Source organism: Numenius arquata, chromosome 6 (assembly GCF_964106895.1).
Source record: "Numenius arquata chromosome 6, bNumArq3.hap1.1, whole genome shotgun sequence".
NCBI lineage: Eukaryota > Metazoa > Chordata > Aves > Charadriiformes > Scolopacidae > Numenius > Numenius arquata.
Window position 1 is genome coordinate 38,573,488 of NC_133581.1, and position 14,150 is coordinate 38,587,637.

Consider the following 14,150-nt stretch of genomic DNA (forward strand, 5'->3'; position numbering starts at 1 on the left):
AATCAGCGGTGTGCCGTTATCCTGCGACCAGTTTGTGACCCGCTTTGAAAGCCGAGAGAAGAAGATGGTGTGTGGCGGCCACAGCGAGCGCGGGCTCTTTCTACCGATTCACGATTGCGCTACGATCCCAGCGAGGCGGGATGCTCGGACCTCCCTCTGACCTGCGTTCTTTTCCCTTACTAGAACGACCTGGGCTCTTTCCAATACACACGACACGTCGAGATTCTCCACGCAGGTTAAAGTGGGATTGCAAATTGAGGGAAGGCTGGTACGGGACAACAGGGAGATTAGTTTATCCCAGCAATTTTATACTTCCTTGTGATCCAGGTCCCGTCTTTGGCGGGTGTTATGTTAGGGTGAGGCCCACGTGAACTTTCCTTGTGTAAAGACTGCGGGATTTCACCCTGGCAAATCACACTAGTCTATGGTGGCCAGTAAGAAATAGGTAGGCTCTTTTGGGGGAAAAAAAAAAAAAAAAAAAGAAAAAAAAAATAAACAGGAAGAAAACTTGGTGAGAGCTTGATCCTCTGTGATGTCACCTTTCACAATCAAGTGACTGATGAGCAAAAGGAAAAAGAAAAAAGGTGAGGTAAGCTCCGAAGACTGGAGACAAGCTCCGAAGAGAAAGATCTGGGGGTCCTGGTAGACAGCAAAATGACAATGAGCAAGCAGTGTGCTCTTGTGGCCAGGAAGGCCAACGGAATCCTGGGCTGCATAGGGAAGAGTGTGGCTAGTAGGTCGAGGGAAGTCATTCTGCCCCTCTACTCTGCACTGGTGAGGCCACAACTGGAATACTGCATCCAGTTCTGGGCTCCCCAATTCAAGAGGGACAGGGAACTACTGGAAAGAGTCCAGCGAAGGGCAACGAGGATGATTAAGGGATTGGAGCATCTCCCTTATGAAGAAAGGCTGAGAGAGCTGGGACTCTAGTCTGGAGAAGAGAAGGCTGAGGGGAGACCTTATTAATGCCTATAAGTATCTAAAGGGTGGGTTGAAGGAGGATGGAGCCAGACTCTTTTCAGTAGTTGCCAGTGAGAGGACGAGGGGCAACAGGCACAAGTTGGAACATAGGAAGTTCCACTCAAATATGAGGAAGAACTTCTTTCCGGTGAGGGTGCCAGAGCCCTGGAACAGGCTGCCCAGGGAGGGTGTGGAGTCCCCTTCTTTGGAGATTTTCAAGACCCGCCTGGATGCAGTCCTGAGTAGCATTCTCTAAGCAATCCTGCTTCAGCAGGGGAGTTGGACTAGATGATCTATATGGTCCCTTCCAACTCTAAAAAAAATTCAGTGAAATTCAGAGGTAAATCACCAGGAGGCTGGTGGCCTCCTGTTGTGGAGCGGAATGAAATCCAGCGAGGCGCTCCCTCCCGTTAGACCCGGTAGAGCTGCTCTGTGCTAAAGATGAATTTCTGAAACTCGATGGTAAACCTGCAGGTCAGCCAATAAGAGGGCGACTTGAGAAATTCTTTACTGCAAAGCGTGTGATGGTTTCGTGCCTTTAATCTGCATCGCAGCGTTGAATCCAATGAGGTGTAAATCCCACTACAGTTTCAATTGTTTTCCACAAGCAGATTATGAACAGAAGCCTTTTATTTCTGCTAATTATGTATCTTTGAGTGCAAAGCTCATGCGCGTGTGGATATATGTGTATTTAGTAACAGAAATGTAACAAACGTTTATTTTTCTTAAACTAATAAAACAGGTACAACCTGTCAAAGCATGTTTGCATTTAATTCCTTTGGTCTTGTTTCCCGCAGTGTAAATCAAAGAGCATTAAGTGCGATCTCCTGTATCTCGGGACGCGCGGTTTGTTGCGTCAGGTAGTCGATGTCGTTGCAAAAGTATCTTTATTTCTAAGTGAGAGCTTTGGGGTTGCAGTAGCCTTTGTAGCTGCATCCAGGGTCCTTCTTACCTGTTGCATTTAGGGGTAACACCTCACAGAATCACAGAATGATATGGGGTTGGAAGGGACCTCTGGAGATCATCCAGTCCAACCCCCCTGCCAAAGCAGGTCCACCCAGAGCAGGTACCACAGGAACGTGTCCAGGTGGGGTTTGAATGTCTCCAGAGAAGGAGACTCCACCACCTCTCTGGGCAGCCTGTTCCAGGGCTCTGCCACCCTCACAGGAAAGAAGTTCCTCCTCATGTTGAGATGGAACTTCTTATGTTCCAGTTTGTGCCCGTTTCCTCTTGTCCTGTCCCTGGGCACCACTGAAAAAAGACTGGCCCCATCCTCCTGACACCCACCCTTTAAGTATTTATAGGCATTGATCAGATCCCCCCTCAGTCTTCTCTTCTCCAGACTAAAAAGACCCAAGTCCCTCAGCCTTTCCTCATCAGAGAGATGCTCCAGGCCTTGTACAATCTTTCCAGACTCATGGAAAAACTCAATCCCTGGCATTGAGGAGCCTCCTGCCCTGGGAAGGAGCAGGCAGAAAGTTAGGGAACGTGGAATGAGATGAGGAGAGATTCCTTGTAAATGGCTTGTAAACACAGTGGAGAGCAAGCAGTCTGCGGGGAGTGGGGTGGGGAGATCTGGAAAAGGAGGCTGGATCTGAAGTGTGCCGGGGTTTGGGAGATGGTCACCCGGATCCAGCATCAACCTGGCATGTGGGAGGTAACGCAAAGGAGTGGATGAGGGGAAGTGGCCAAGTGGCTGCCACCCGGCAGCAGGGCAAAGGGGGGCACAGAAAGCTGGAGAGGCCTGAAAACCTGGTTGGTATTAAAGGCAGGTGTAGAGAGCCACGAAGATGGAGGGCCCACCAGCATTGAGTGGCTGTGGGAGCAGCTGGAGAGCCAGCGGGCGAGGAAGGGAGAGAAGGAAAGAGCAACACAACAGAAGTGGTGGACGAGGAACTCCGTAACTCTTTGGGTTCAGCTGGGATCGGCGATGGGGATCTGGGAAGGGCCAAGTAGGCTTGTCCTAGGTGTCGGAGCGGCACGGGAAGAGGGGGAAGTCAAGCTGAGCGGTGCTTTGGTAGATCTTGGAGATCTCCAGCAGTAGCGGCTGGGTTTTGGGTATGACCTGTTTGCCAAGGCAGGGGGGAAAGGAAAGGCGGTGTGTGAAACTACCCTCTCTGCTGCCTGTCGTTACCAGCCTGGATGGATGTGGATCTCCAGAAAAAAAAAACCAACCTCATCTAGAGAAGGTTTCTTGCTGCTTGTAGTGAGGTCATTGTCAAATAAATCTTACAAAAAGGCTTGCTTTCCAGAAAAAAAAAAAAAAAAAGATTTTGACACTGAAGAGGTGCAAAACTCCACCTTTAAAATCGGTCATCTCCTCCACCTCCACCGCTGGAGGAGAGGAGCAAGTCCCGCTGGACTTGCCCGCCGTTCTGGTTGACCCCCACGTTGCAGCAAGGCTGGTGTCCATGAGAAGGATGGGGATAGCCAGGGCCTGGAGGTGGGGTGGGAGGGGGGTGGAAGAAGAGCTTTGTGCCGCCTTCTCTGCCTCCACGGGAGAGGTGTGGGCAGGGGACACGCACAATTTTGGAGCCTTACAGAGAAACCCCCAACAATTTATTGTTTAAGCCAATTAGTCTCTCACTCCATGACCCCTCCCCAGCCGGGAAGGGGAATCGGGGGGGAAAACCAAGGAAACCCAAGGGGTTATGTATAAACTGAGTTAATAGAATCGGACTAGATAATTAACATTAATAATGCTAAGGAACCAACGTTGATCCTGATACCGGTGTAAAACACACAAGGATTATACTCAGTTTGTTCTGTCTCAGGAGGTCCCCCCCTCCCAGCAGGGACAGCCAGCGTGGGACCCTGCCAGCGCTGGGGCTTCGGGAGGGAGGGAAGGGCTCAGGGCTCCGGCACCGGGGCAAGGAGTTCTCTGGACGCACCACCGAGGGAGGGAGAGAGAGAGAGAGAGAGAACTCCTCATCAAACTTTCTACTTTATATCGGACGTGAGGTTCATGGTGTGAAATAACCCCGGTGGCCAGTTTGGGTCAAGTGCCCGGGATCTTGCTCCTCCTCATAGAATCATAGAATCATCTAGGTTGGAAGGGACCCTCAAGATGATCTAGTCCAACCATCAACCTAACTCGGACAAAATTAACTCTGAAAAAATTCTTCCTAATTACCCATCTTCGTTAGTGCCACGAGAAATCTTCCTGAAGAACCGCCAGAGGAAAGGGGCTCTTGTTCTAGAGGTGCTTGTTAATAAAAGCTGTGATTTTCAGAAGATTCCTATCTACTATTTCATGCCAGTGCTTTGTCTCCCTCAGAGACACCAGAAATGAAGAAGCTCGGCTACCTCTGGTGACTTGGGGTTGATCGGCTTCCGTGTCTAAGGTTCAAAATAGAGTTGAAGCTCGTCCTGTGGTTAGTTTTAATTAAGGCTTTTTACTTCTCTGCCTCTCTCCCTTCGTATGGATTTCCTGATGCCTAATAGCAGGTAAACTAATATCGCTATTCCCCTTGAAAGGACGTGTACCTCTTCCGAAGTCTCCTACTTCCAAAAAAAAATAATATAATCTATCGGGACTAGAAGCTCTTGCAGAATTTCCACTGACTCACTACAGGAGCAAGTCGTTCCCTGCCCTATCTCAGCCCTGTTTCTATCTGGTAATGGGGACAGTAGTCCCTCATCTTCGCGCCTGGAGAGGCTCAAAAACCCCGAGACCCTGCATCCCACGGAGCCCGGCCGCCTGTAACGGACGTTATTTCCACAAATTTAAAAGACTGGAGTCTTCTAAAAGCGCGGTGTCCCCCCCCCCAACTCCAGCGTTAGAAGAGGAGTCAGCCCTGTGTCGCTCACACCGGGTCACAGCGGTGGCTCCTACACTCCAGGCTCCCGTGGGGCTCCAACGGGCAGCGGCGGGGACGAGCCAGCCCCGGGGCGGGCGAGGGGGGGGGGCACGGCCAGTGGCCACCTCCGGGGGCATCTCAGGAGTCCTCCGCCGCCTCGGGGAGGTGGAGGGAGGACGGGCGGGCGAGCAATGCCGGCCCCGCCGTGCGGAACGGGCTACCCCCCCCTCGGTGCCGGGCTCCCCCCCTCGATGCCGGGCTACCCCCTTCGATGCCGGGCTACCCCCTTCGATGCCGGGCTCCCCCCCTCGATGCCGGGCTACCCCCTTCGATGCCGGGCTACCCCCCTCGATGCCGGGCTACCCCCTCGGGTCACTCTCCTTTGCCCCCCCCCCCTCCCCGGGGTCACTGCTCCCGCCGTCTCGCCGTCCCCCCCCCACGCCGTGGCGATGGCAGCGCGGGGGCGTTTGGGGGGGGATAGGGGGGGAACCGAAGGCCGTATTCGGGTGCGAGGCGGAGCCTGAGCATTTTATGAATGGGCTCATATGACGTCAGCGAGGGCGGGAAGAGCGGCCCCGTCTCCCACCAATCCCGCGAGAGCCTCGGGCAGCCCGACCAACCGGAGCGCGCCCGCCGGTTGACGGCCACCCCCGGCGGCCAATGGCGATGGGCGAGCCGTGCCGACCACGTGGGGCTGAGGCCGCAAGTAGTACGGGGGCGTGTGGCCGCTCGCTCCCTGCCCCCCTCCCTTCCGGCCTGGCGAGGCCGCGCGGCCCCCGGGGCGGGCGGGGCCGGCTGCGTTGCCGGGCAACCGGGTGATTGAACGGCCCCTCAGCCAATGGCGGCGGGGCGGGGGCGGGCGCCGTGACGGCTGCGGGCCGGCGGTGGCCGGGAGGGCTCAGTTCGGCCGCCGCCGCCTCCGCAGCATGGTGGCTGCCGCCGCGCTGCCGGCCGCCGGCCTGCTCTACTGGGTGGGCGCGCTGGGCGCCCTTTCCGCCACGGCCTTGGTCTCCTACCGCCTGCTGGCCGGCCTCCGCGTCTGGGTGCTGGGCAGCGGCGCCGCCGCCGTGGGGCCGGCGCTGGGCGCCTGGGCAGGTGAGTGAGTGCGCGTCCCGCCCCCGCCGCGGATCTGCCACCCCCCCACCCCCCCCTTCACGGGGAGAGAGGGGGGAGCTGGGTCCCCGGCCGGGCTGAGGGGCCGGGGGGGGGTGTGTGAGCTTGGGGGGGCTGCCCGCAGAAGTTGCGTGGGCCGAAGGGGCGCCGGTTGGAACCGTTCGTGGGCGGGAGCGGCCCTTGTGAACTTGGGCTGCCCGGTGTGTGTGTGTGTGTGTGTGTGTGTGTCGGCGGGGAGCGGTGCCCGGTGGCTCCCGGCGCCGCCCCCCTCAACCCCCCCCCCCCCCCCCGCCTCGCACCTCATCGCTGACGTCACGCCAGCCCCGTCCCCGCCGCCCCCGGAGGAGCGGGCTGGTCCCTCCGCCCGGGAAGCCGGGGGGGGGGCGGGCGGAGAGAGCCGCCGGGGCTGCGGCTGCTCGCCGTACCGAGCACCCCCCCTCCCGCAACCCCCTCCCTCCCCGAGCCCGGCGGCGCAGCGGTGCCGTCCCGGCCGCCCCGGGGCGGGGGGGGGCGAGGGGACGGGCTGGCTGGAGCGACCCCTTTGAAGTCTCCCCCCCTCACCCCCCTTTTCCACCCCCTTCCTCCCGTCAGACCGGCCCCCTCTTGAACCGTGGGGTCGAGCCCGGGGTCCCTTCGGGAAAGGGCTGCAGGAGGAAGGGGGGGTGTCCCCGGTGACAGGGGAGGGGGTGGCGGTGGTCTCGCCGCTGGGGAAGGGCGGCGGAGGGGAGGGTACGGCCCGGGGGAGGGTCACCGCTGCCCGGTGCCAACTTTCTTCGCAGTTCTCCCCCCTTCCCCCTCACAAGAACCGGGCCGGGGAAAGGCCATTTCTTCCGCCCGAGCGCGGCAAGGGTGGCTTTTGAGTAACGACGAGGAGTGGACAGGACTTCTCCACCGGCACGAGCGATCAGGCCAGGAGAATTTTCAAACCTGTTCCTGCCGGAGGAATCATCCAAATGATGAAGGACCGTGGTCTTCCTTCCAGTCAGGGGGAGGATGTGCCCGTTTAAGATACTTATTTGGTACAGGAGACCCGAAGCCTCTTTGACTTTCTCACGTTGGTCTTGAATATGTTACTACATTGGTCTGAAGTTGCATCGGGGCAGGTTTAGATTAGATATTAGGAAGAATTCCTTCACTGAGAGAGTGGTCAGGCACTGGAACAGCCTGCCCAGGGAGGTGGTGGAGTCACCATCCCTGGAGGTATTTAAGAAACGTGTAGATGTGGTACCTCAGGGCATGCTCTAATGCCCCAGATTGTTGGGTTGGGTGGTTTTTTGGGTTTTTTTTTGTGTGTATGTATGGTTGGACTCGATGATCTCAGAGGTCCTTTCCAACCATGAAGGTTCTGCGATTCTGTGATAGTTGCCTGCTGACCTGTGGTGCATCGCAGAAGTCATAGAATCATAGAATCGTCTAGGTTGGAAGAGACCCTTGGGATCATAGAATCGTCTAGGTTGGAAGAGACCCTTGGGATCATAGAATCGTCTAGGTTGGAAGAGACCCTTGGGATCATTGAGTCCAACCATCTACCCTACTCTGCAAAGTTCTCCCCTACACCATATCCCCCAACACCACATCTAAACGGCTCTTAAACACATCCAGGGATGGTGACTCAACCACCTCCCTGGGCAGCCTATTCCAATGCCCGACCACTCTTTCTGGGAAAAATTCTTCCCTAATGTTCAGTCTACACCTACCCTGTTGGAGCTTGAAGTCTTGGTGGCTGCCTTCGCTTGTTCTGCGTTGTTTCAGGCATGGAAGTTTGCAGTGCTTGGGGCAAACGCCAGCTGGAACCGTGAACTGTAGACAAGAGATCTTTCCTCAGTCCCATCATTGAACGTCCCAGGAGCAGAGAACCGCTGTGTGGATGTTCTCTGTCCCTGTTTTATACCACAGCTGTTGGATGTGGCCAACAGCTGCTCCCCAAAATTTTTCTTTCTCTTTGCCACGATCTTTGAGGCCTGGAGGAAGAGGAGTTTGGGCAGTAGAGCTAATTTCCCTGTGTTTATTACTCTGCTCTGCTGCAACCTCGAGGAGGATGGAGGAGGAGGATGATGATGATGTTGCTTCCTCCTAACTCTGACCTGAGCTGTCACCGTGGAAGCACACATGACCACCATCGGCTGGCTGTCGTACGTCGCAGCCCAGCTGAAACCAGGAGAGCTTTCGGAGAGGTTTCCTCATCCGAATGAGCGCTGGGGGTGGTTTGCCCAGAGGCACGTTGTGGCACCAGCAACAGGCTGGGGAGGCTCCCTGTTTTCTCTCCTCCTGGAAAAGAGGATTTGAAGGCACAGCTGCGGGTAGATTGGGTCACCCTGAGAATTAGCAAATTATTAAGTCATACTCTGGGAAGAAGTGCATTTCCTCCTCTCTTGGGCTTTTAAAAAAAAAAAAAAAAAACAAAAAAACACAAACCACAACAATGGGTTTGATGCTAATTAGTCCCTGTGATTACCCTGATGATGCATTCTTTCTACTGCACAACTAGAGAGCAGCTTTAACAAAAAACTGAAAGCCCTTACAAGCCCTTTTGTGAGGACTCCTTACTGCCCTTTAACTCTTCTGCAGGTGGGAAATGGGAGTTGCAGATTCTGTCCTTGTTTTCTTAGTGGGTTTTTGGTTGCATTGATGCAATTTGTTCTGTCTGCTGGCTCTAATTTGCTGGTGTTTAGAAGGAGGGGACGTGAGGAGGAGGAGGAACTGTGTGAGCCGGTAACGTACACTGGGAAAAGTAGGTTTGTGCTACTTTAAATAGCAACTTTTTTGACAAAAGTGTATTTTTCTATGCGTGAAGGTCTGTATGTAGATTTTCTGATTTTCTCTCCTCGTAACTCCCATCTGGCTGGGCTCTGGCTGCTGTGCAGTGATGGAGGTTGGGTGGATGTTGTCTCAGTGTGGGATTTCTGGGTGCATCTTGGGAGAGAATACAGTGGCAATTCCAGGGTCAACTGCTCCGGACCTTTAGGGCGCCTCATAAATTAGTAACAGAAGATAAGAGTAACAGCTCCCTTGCTTGGAAACCAGTTTAGCTAAATAAACCACGGGCTCGACAGGAGCCGAGTGCCAAGGAGTCCTCCTGAAATCACCAAGAAGACTGCAGAGATGTGGCCGTTCCCCTGCCTTCCTCCAGGCGAGGCAGATCTATTGGCAGCGCCGGTAGTTGTGATCTGTAGCGGTGTTCCCTTAGGTTGGATGAGGGTGTCCCGTTGACGGCGGTGGCAGGCAGCCACCTCGCTTCGCTGCCATCGACAGTTGAGTGTGTTCTGGAGTGCGGAGTGTCTGGAGCAGGGAACCGTCTGCTGCTGCGGAGCTCCCGCTTGGAGAGTTGCCCTAGCTCCTATTTTAGGAAGCTGCTTCTTTTTTTTTTTTTTTTTTTTTTTTTCCCCCTGGAAAAGATGAAGTCGTTTTCCTGCCCCTTCCCTTCAGTTAACTTGGTGAAATGAAGTCAAAAGTCCCACGGTGCTTCAAGCTGGGAGGTATCTCAGGAGGCCTCCAGTCCAAGCTCCAGCTCGGAGCAGGGGCAGCTGTGAGATCAGACCAGTTTGCTGTACGCAAATAATCAACGTCGTGTATTCAAAATGCACCGGCGCCGCAGGTTGGAGTGATCTGATGCTCTGAAACTTCTAACATCTTGGTCGCGTTGGATACTTTAACTTTTCTTTCCCCTTTTTTTTTTTTCCTGGCTCAAAATTGCAAATATTTTAATGAGAAATAATTTATTTATTTAATTATTTTTTTGGGTCCAGTTTGCTGGAAACAAAGTTTATTTTGACGGTGTAATTGGCCGTATGACGCTCCAAGAAAAGTCCTAATTTTCTTTCAAGCCTCTCTCGGGGTGGGGAGGGCCTCGAAAAAGCATCCACTTCTCCCCCCCCCCCCCAGTGCCTTTGATACGAGCGCAGTTGAATAATGGCCCGTTTAGCGATGACAAAACGTTTGATAACGCCGATGCTTTCTCATGTGGCGAATACAGCTGTACAGTTGTAACGGGGCCAACGAATGTTTGGGAAGATGAGCTCGCCTTAATTAAGCTGCTTGGAGTTTATTCACCAACGTGCAAAAATAACTACATGTGGGCAATTTGCTCTAGATTTCTTAAAAGGGAAAAAAAAAAAAAAAGAATCTCTAAGAGGTCGTTAATCAGGATGCTGCTCTCAACCGCCTCTAACTTTCTGTAATTTGGTTTTGGACAAAAAAAAAAACCCAAAACAACCCACCCTTATTCAGTCTGAAACCGTTCTTTTCTTCGTCAGCAGCAAAGCTGGGTGAAAGCTCTCTGCCTGCTCTTCTTGGCTCCTTTGACATGATCATGGGCTAATATTTGACTATGCATAGTCCAGCATCTAAAAATAGCCATTTGTATACCAGGGCCACTAAGGGCAGCATGAAAAATGTGCGTAACTGGGTACAGGAGCAGCAGAGTAGATATTTATTTGTGTCTTCAGGGTCAGGTCTTTTAAAAACTAAGAATATGTGGGGTGATTTCCCGACCTCTTCTTGATTAGGAAGTTGGACTAGATGGTGGTTGGACTAGACGATCGTAAAGGTCCCTTCCAACCTACACAATTCTATGATTCTAAGTTGGGGTAGTAACAAGCTCTAAATCAGCCCTTAATAATAATCGAATTAGATGGATAAGATGTGATGCTTTTATGAAGAGGAAGGAGTGACAAGCTGGATTTTGTCCTTGTAAATGGTTTGAGTTGGATTCCTCCTATAAGATTAGGCTTCCTCTTGTCCTTGGAAGCAGCATCTTATAAAACAGACCTTGATCTTTATGAAGTTCTTTGGGACATCCTCGAAGAAATAAGTCGGGTGACAAACGACTTTTAATGACAATTTAAGAACGCCGCACGAAGGACATTCATTTTACGGCTGACCAGGTGGTAACTTGTTGATAACTCTGAGTGGCTTTCACAGGCAACGTCGTTTTTCAGGATTCTTGGCATGGAGTGGAATAGTTGTTGCCTGAAGGCTTTGTTTGTTTTCTGCAAGTAAGTTTTAATCCCTGTTGCGCAAACGAGCACAATCTTGCTTTGCGGGCGTGTGGCAATGTGCAGTGACAGTTGACAAGACCATGTCACAAATGACTTGCAGATTAAAAGAGCCAACCTCGTGCGGCGTGTGGTGAGGGTCCGGTTAGCGGGGAAATGAAGGGAGCTTCAGCCTCTCTTCCCACCGCTCTCTCCGCAGGATGCGAGAGGAGAGAGGCAACTCCCGTTTCATCAGGGAGTGGAGCCACAGGACGAGGGGGAAGGGTTTTAAACTGAAAGAAGGGAGATTTAGATGAGATATCAGGAAGAACTTCTTTGCTGTGAGGGTGGTGAGAGCCTGGCCCAGGTTGCCCGGAGAAGCTGTGGCTGCCCCATCCCTGGAGGTGTTCAAGGCCAGGCTGGATGGGGCTTTGAGCAACCTGGTCTGTTGGGAGGTGTCCCTGCCCAGGGCAGGGGGTTGGAACTGGATGATCTTTAGGGTCCCTTCCAACCCAAACCATTCTATGATTCTATGAAGATCTGTCCTTGGTATAAGGACTTTCCCTACTGTGGTATTTCTTGGTGTCCTGGCTTCTGGGCTGCTACTGCTGTAAATGCTGCCTTTCCAGGTGTATATAGTGAAATCAGGGTCTAAGTTGGGTCTTTCTTCCATATATGAAGCGCAATATCTCTCCCAGTCCTGGGAGAGTCCTTCCAACCCAAACCATTCCATGATTCCCTGCAGATGAGTGCTTGGCTGGTGTGTGCAGAGCTTTGGTTTATCTCTCCTTCTTTAGCAGGATCGCTTAGAATCACTTGTTGAGGGATTTAACATCTCAAGCACTTTGGATCTGCGACGAGGGTTTTCTAGCCTTGTTCTCCATTCTGGGTGCCACACAAACTCTCCTGCCCTTGTATGGAATAAGGCATGGCACCCGTCAACCCAAAAAGTAATGGTGAGGGTGTGTGTAAATCCGCTAGCTTGCTTGTAACTCTTGAGCGTGTCAGCTCAAGTCAAACTCTCAGCGTCTTACAGGTTCTGAAGGTTACTGCTCTGAGATGTGGCTCTGGGAACAGTCTGGTGCAAGTGCACTGATCCTGGCTGAACTTCCCAGGAGTGCTGTGCTCCAGGGTGGGTGGCTTTTTCCTTTCCAATTTAACCATATAACGCTTCCCAGTATCCATCCTAAAATTTTCCTCTGGTTAAAAAAAAAAATATATAAAAATCTGTCTTCCTTTAGTCATCAGTCTTCCTCGCAGCTTTTCATTTGGAAGGCTTCTGTCAGTGTCTCCCTCCAGCCGGCTCTTCCTCAGCCTAAGCAAGCGCTGCTCTTCCAGAGCATCCCAGGAGAGGTGGGAATCTCTGACCCTCTTGCTGTAGGCTCAGCAGCTCCCACCGAGTGGTACTTCAGTGAGCTCCAGCTCCTTTTGAGACCTCGCAGCTCTTGGTGAGTCAGTGAGGGTCTCTAGTATTTATGACGTAGCCTACTGCTACTAACGTATCCTAAAATCAGTTCTGCTTCCTGGACAGTGTAAAGGAAACTCTGTCTGATTTCCTACAGTTTTGCTGTCTTTCTGCCTCTGGATTACTTCTTTTTAGGTGTTTTCCTTTGCATGTTGATCACGGAATCACGGAATTGCCAGAGTTGGAAGGGACCTCTAGAGATCATCTAGTCCAACTCCCCTGCTAAAGCAGGGTTGCCCAGAGCACATCACTCAGGACTGCATCCAGGCGGGTCTTGAAGATCTCCAGAGAGGGGGACTCCACGACCTCCCTGGGCAGCCTGTTCCAGGGCTCTGGCACCCTCACCGGAAAGAAGTTCCTCCTCATGTTTAGATGGAACTTCCCATGTTCCAGCTTGTGCCTGTTGCCCCTCGTCCTGTCACTGGGAACCACTGAAAAGAGTCCGGCTCCATCCTCCTTCAACCCACCCTTTAGGTACTTGTAAACACAGATGAGGTCTCCCCTCAGCCTTCTCTTCTCCAGGCTAAAGAGTCCCAGCTCTTTGAGCCTTTCCTCATAAGGGAGGTGCTCCAATCCCTCAGTCATCTTTGTTGCCCTACGCTGGACTCTCTCCAGTAGTTCCCTGTCTCTCTTGAACTGGGGAGCCCAGAACTGGACGCAGTATTCCAGTTGTGATGTTACTGACTGTTTAAAATGTCTGCTTAGTAGGGTTGCTCAACACTTGTTGCATTAAGTGCTCTTCCTTGCATGGCTCCGGTCAGGGAAAGCAAATGCTTAGAGCCCAGAAATCCAGAGTCCTGTCTCCGGTTTCTGCTGCATCCCTCCCGATGGGCTTCAGCCCTTCCCTCCTGGTTTGTGCCAGCACCTCTTGAGACTAAATGTGTCTGGGGGGGCACCACCAACCTCAGCATCACCCAAGGCTCGTGATCTCCAGCTCTGGAGTTTGATTCGGTGTGAACGCTTCCATTCTCCTGTTTTATTTATTTATTTCTTGAGAGATGCTTTTAATTTTTTGAGTGAAATTCTGAGTGGAAGCGTTCAGTAGCGTGGAGCTAAGGTCACTGGGGAACTTGAATCGGAATACGAAGAGGCTTTGCCGTGTTTACCTGCAGGAACAGACACGTATGTGAAGAAGTAAATGTCCTATGGGCTCTCCACCTCCAAAAAAAAAAAAAGCTAACGGTGAGCGGAGGAGAGATGCTGTTTGAATTAAGGTGAAAGGAATACCCGTCTCTGATAAACAGCCTGAGAGGGGAAATGCTTGAAAATTTATTAGTCGGGGGGATGCATAGTTGGGTTATTTTAAGCTAGCTCATTCTCTCAGCCTTCTGTGTATTTTAAAGTCGGGATACTCGGTATGGAAACCTGTTACTTGAAACTAGGGAATTTTATGCAAGGAAGTAATCTAGAGTAGTATCTTATTCTGGTCTTCTTCATATGGCTTTTCTGGCCAGCGTGCTCCCCTCCTCTTTGGGAAGGTTACCTGTGGAGTGCCCCGCTGAAAGCAAGGAAGGGCCTCACGTAGGAGTGAGGAGCCCAGAAGTGTCTCCAGCAAAGAAGTCCAACTGGAAACCGTGCCGGGTGTTGGAGCCAGTGGGGTAAAAGCACTCCTGCGTAAGGACCAAGTGAGGTGGCAGGAGGTCCTGTGAGTGTCAGGGCGGAGCCGAGAGTGGAGTCTGGGGGGAAACTGCAGTAGTTTACCACCCAGGAATTATTTTTTGACAGGTGGGTGAAACACGTTGTTCTTAGTTTGAGGAATATTTTCATTCCTAATCCATAGTGTTGGGACAACCGTCCCTGCTACAGAAGGGATGATAGTAAGGAAATATCTTGCCTAAT

General features: G+C 52.5%; 1 protein-coding gene across 1 annotated transcript in view; it reads left to right on the forward strand.

Annotated features, from left to right (window-relative positions):
- Nucleotides 1-5,420: 5,420 nt before the first annotated feature.
- HSD17B12 (hydroxysteroid 17-beta dehydrogenase 12) overlaps nucleotides 5,421-14,150 on the forward strand; it is a 109,424-nt gene continuing 100,694 nt past the window's right edge. Inside the window, 2 exon segments of the mRNA XM_074149623.1 lie at nucleotides 5,421-5,679; nucleotides 5,682-5,855. Coding sequence (XP_074005724.1) covers nucleotides 5,421-5,679; nucleotides 5,682-5,855 — 433 coding nt within the window.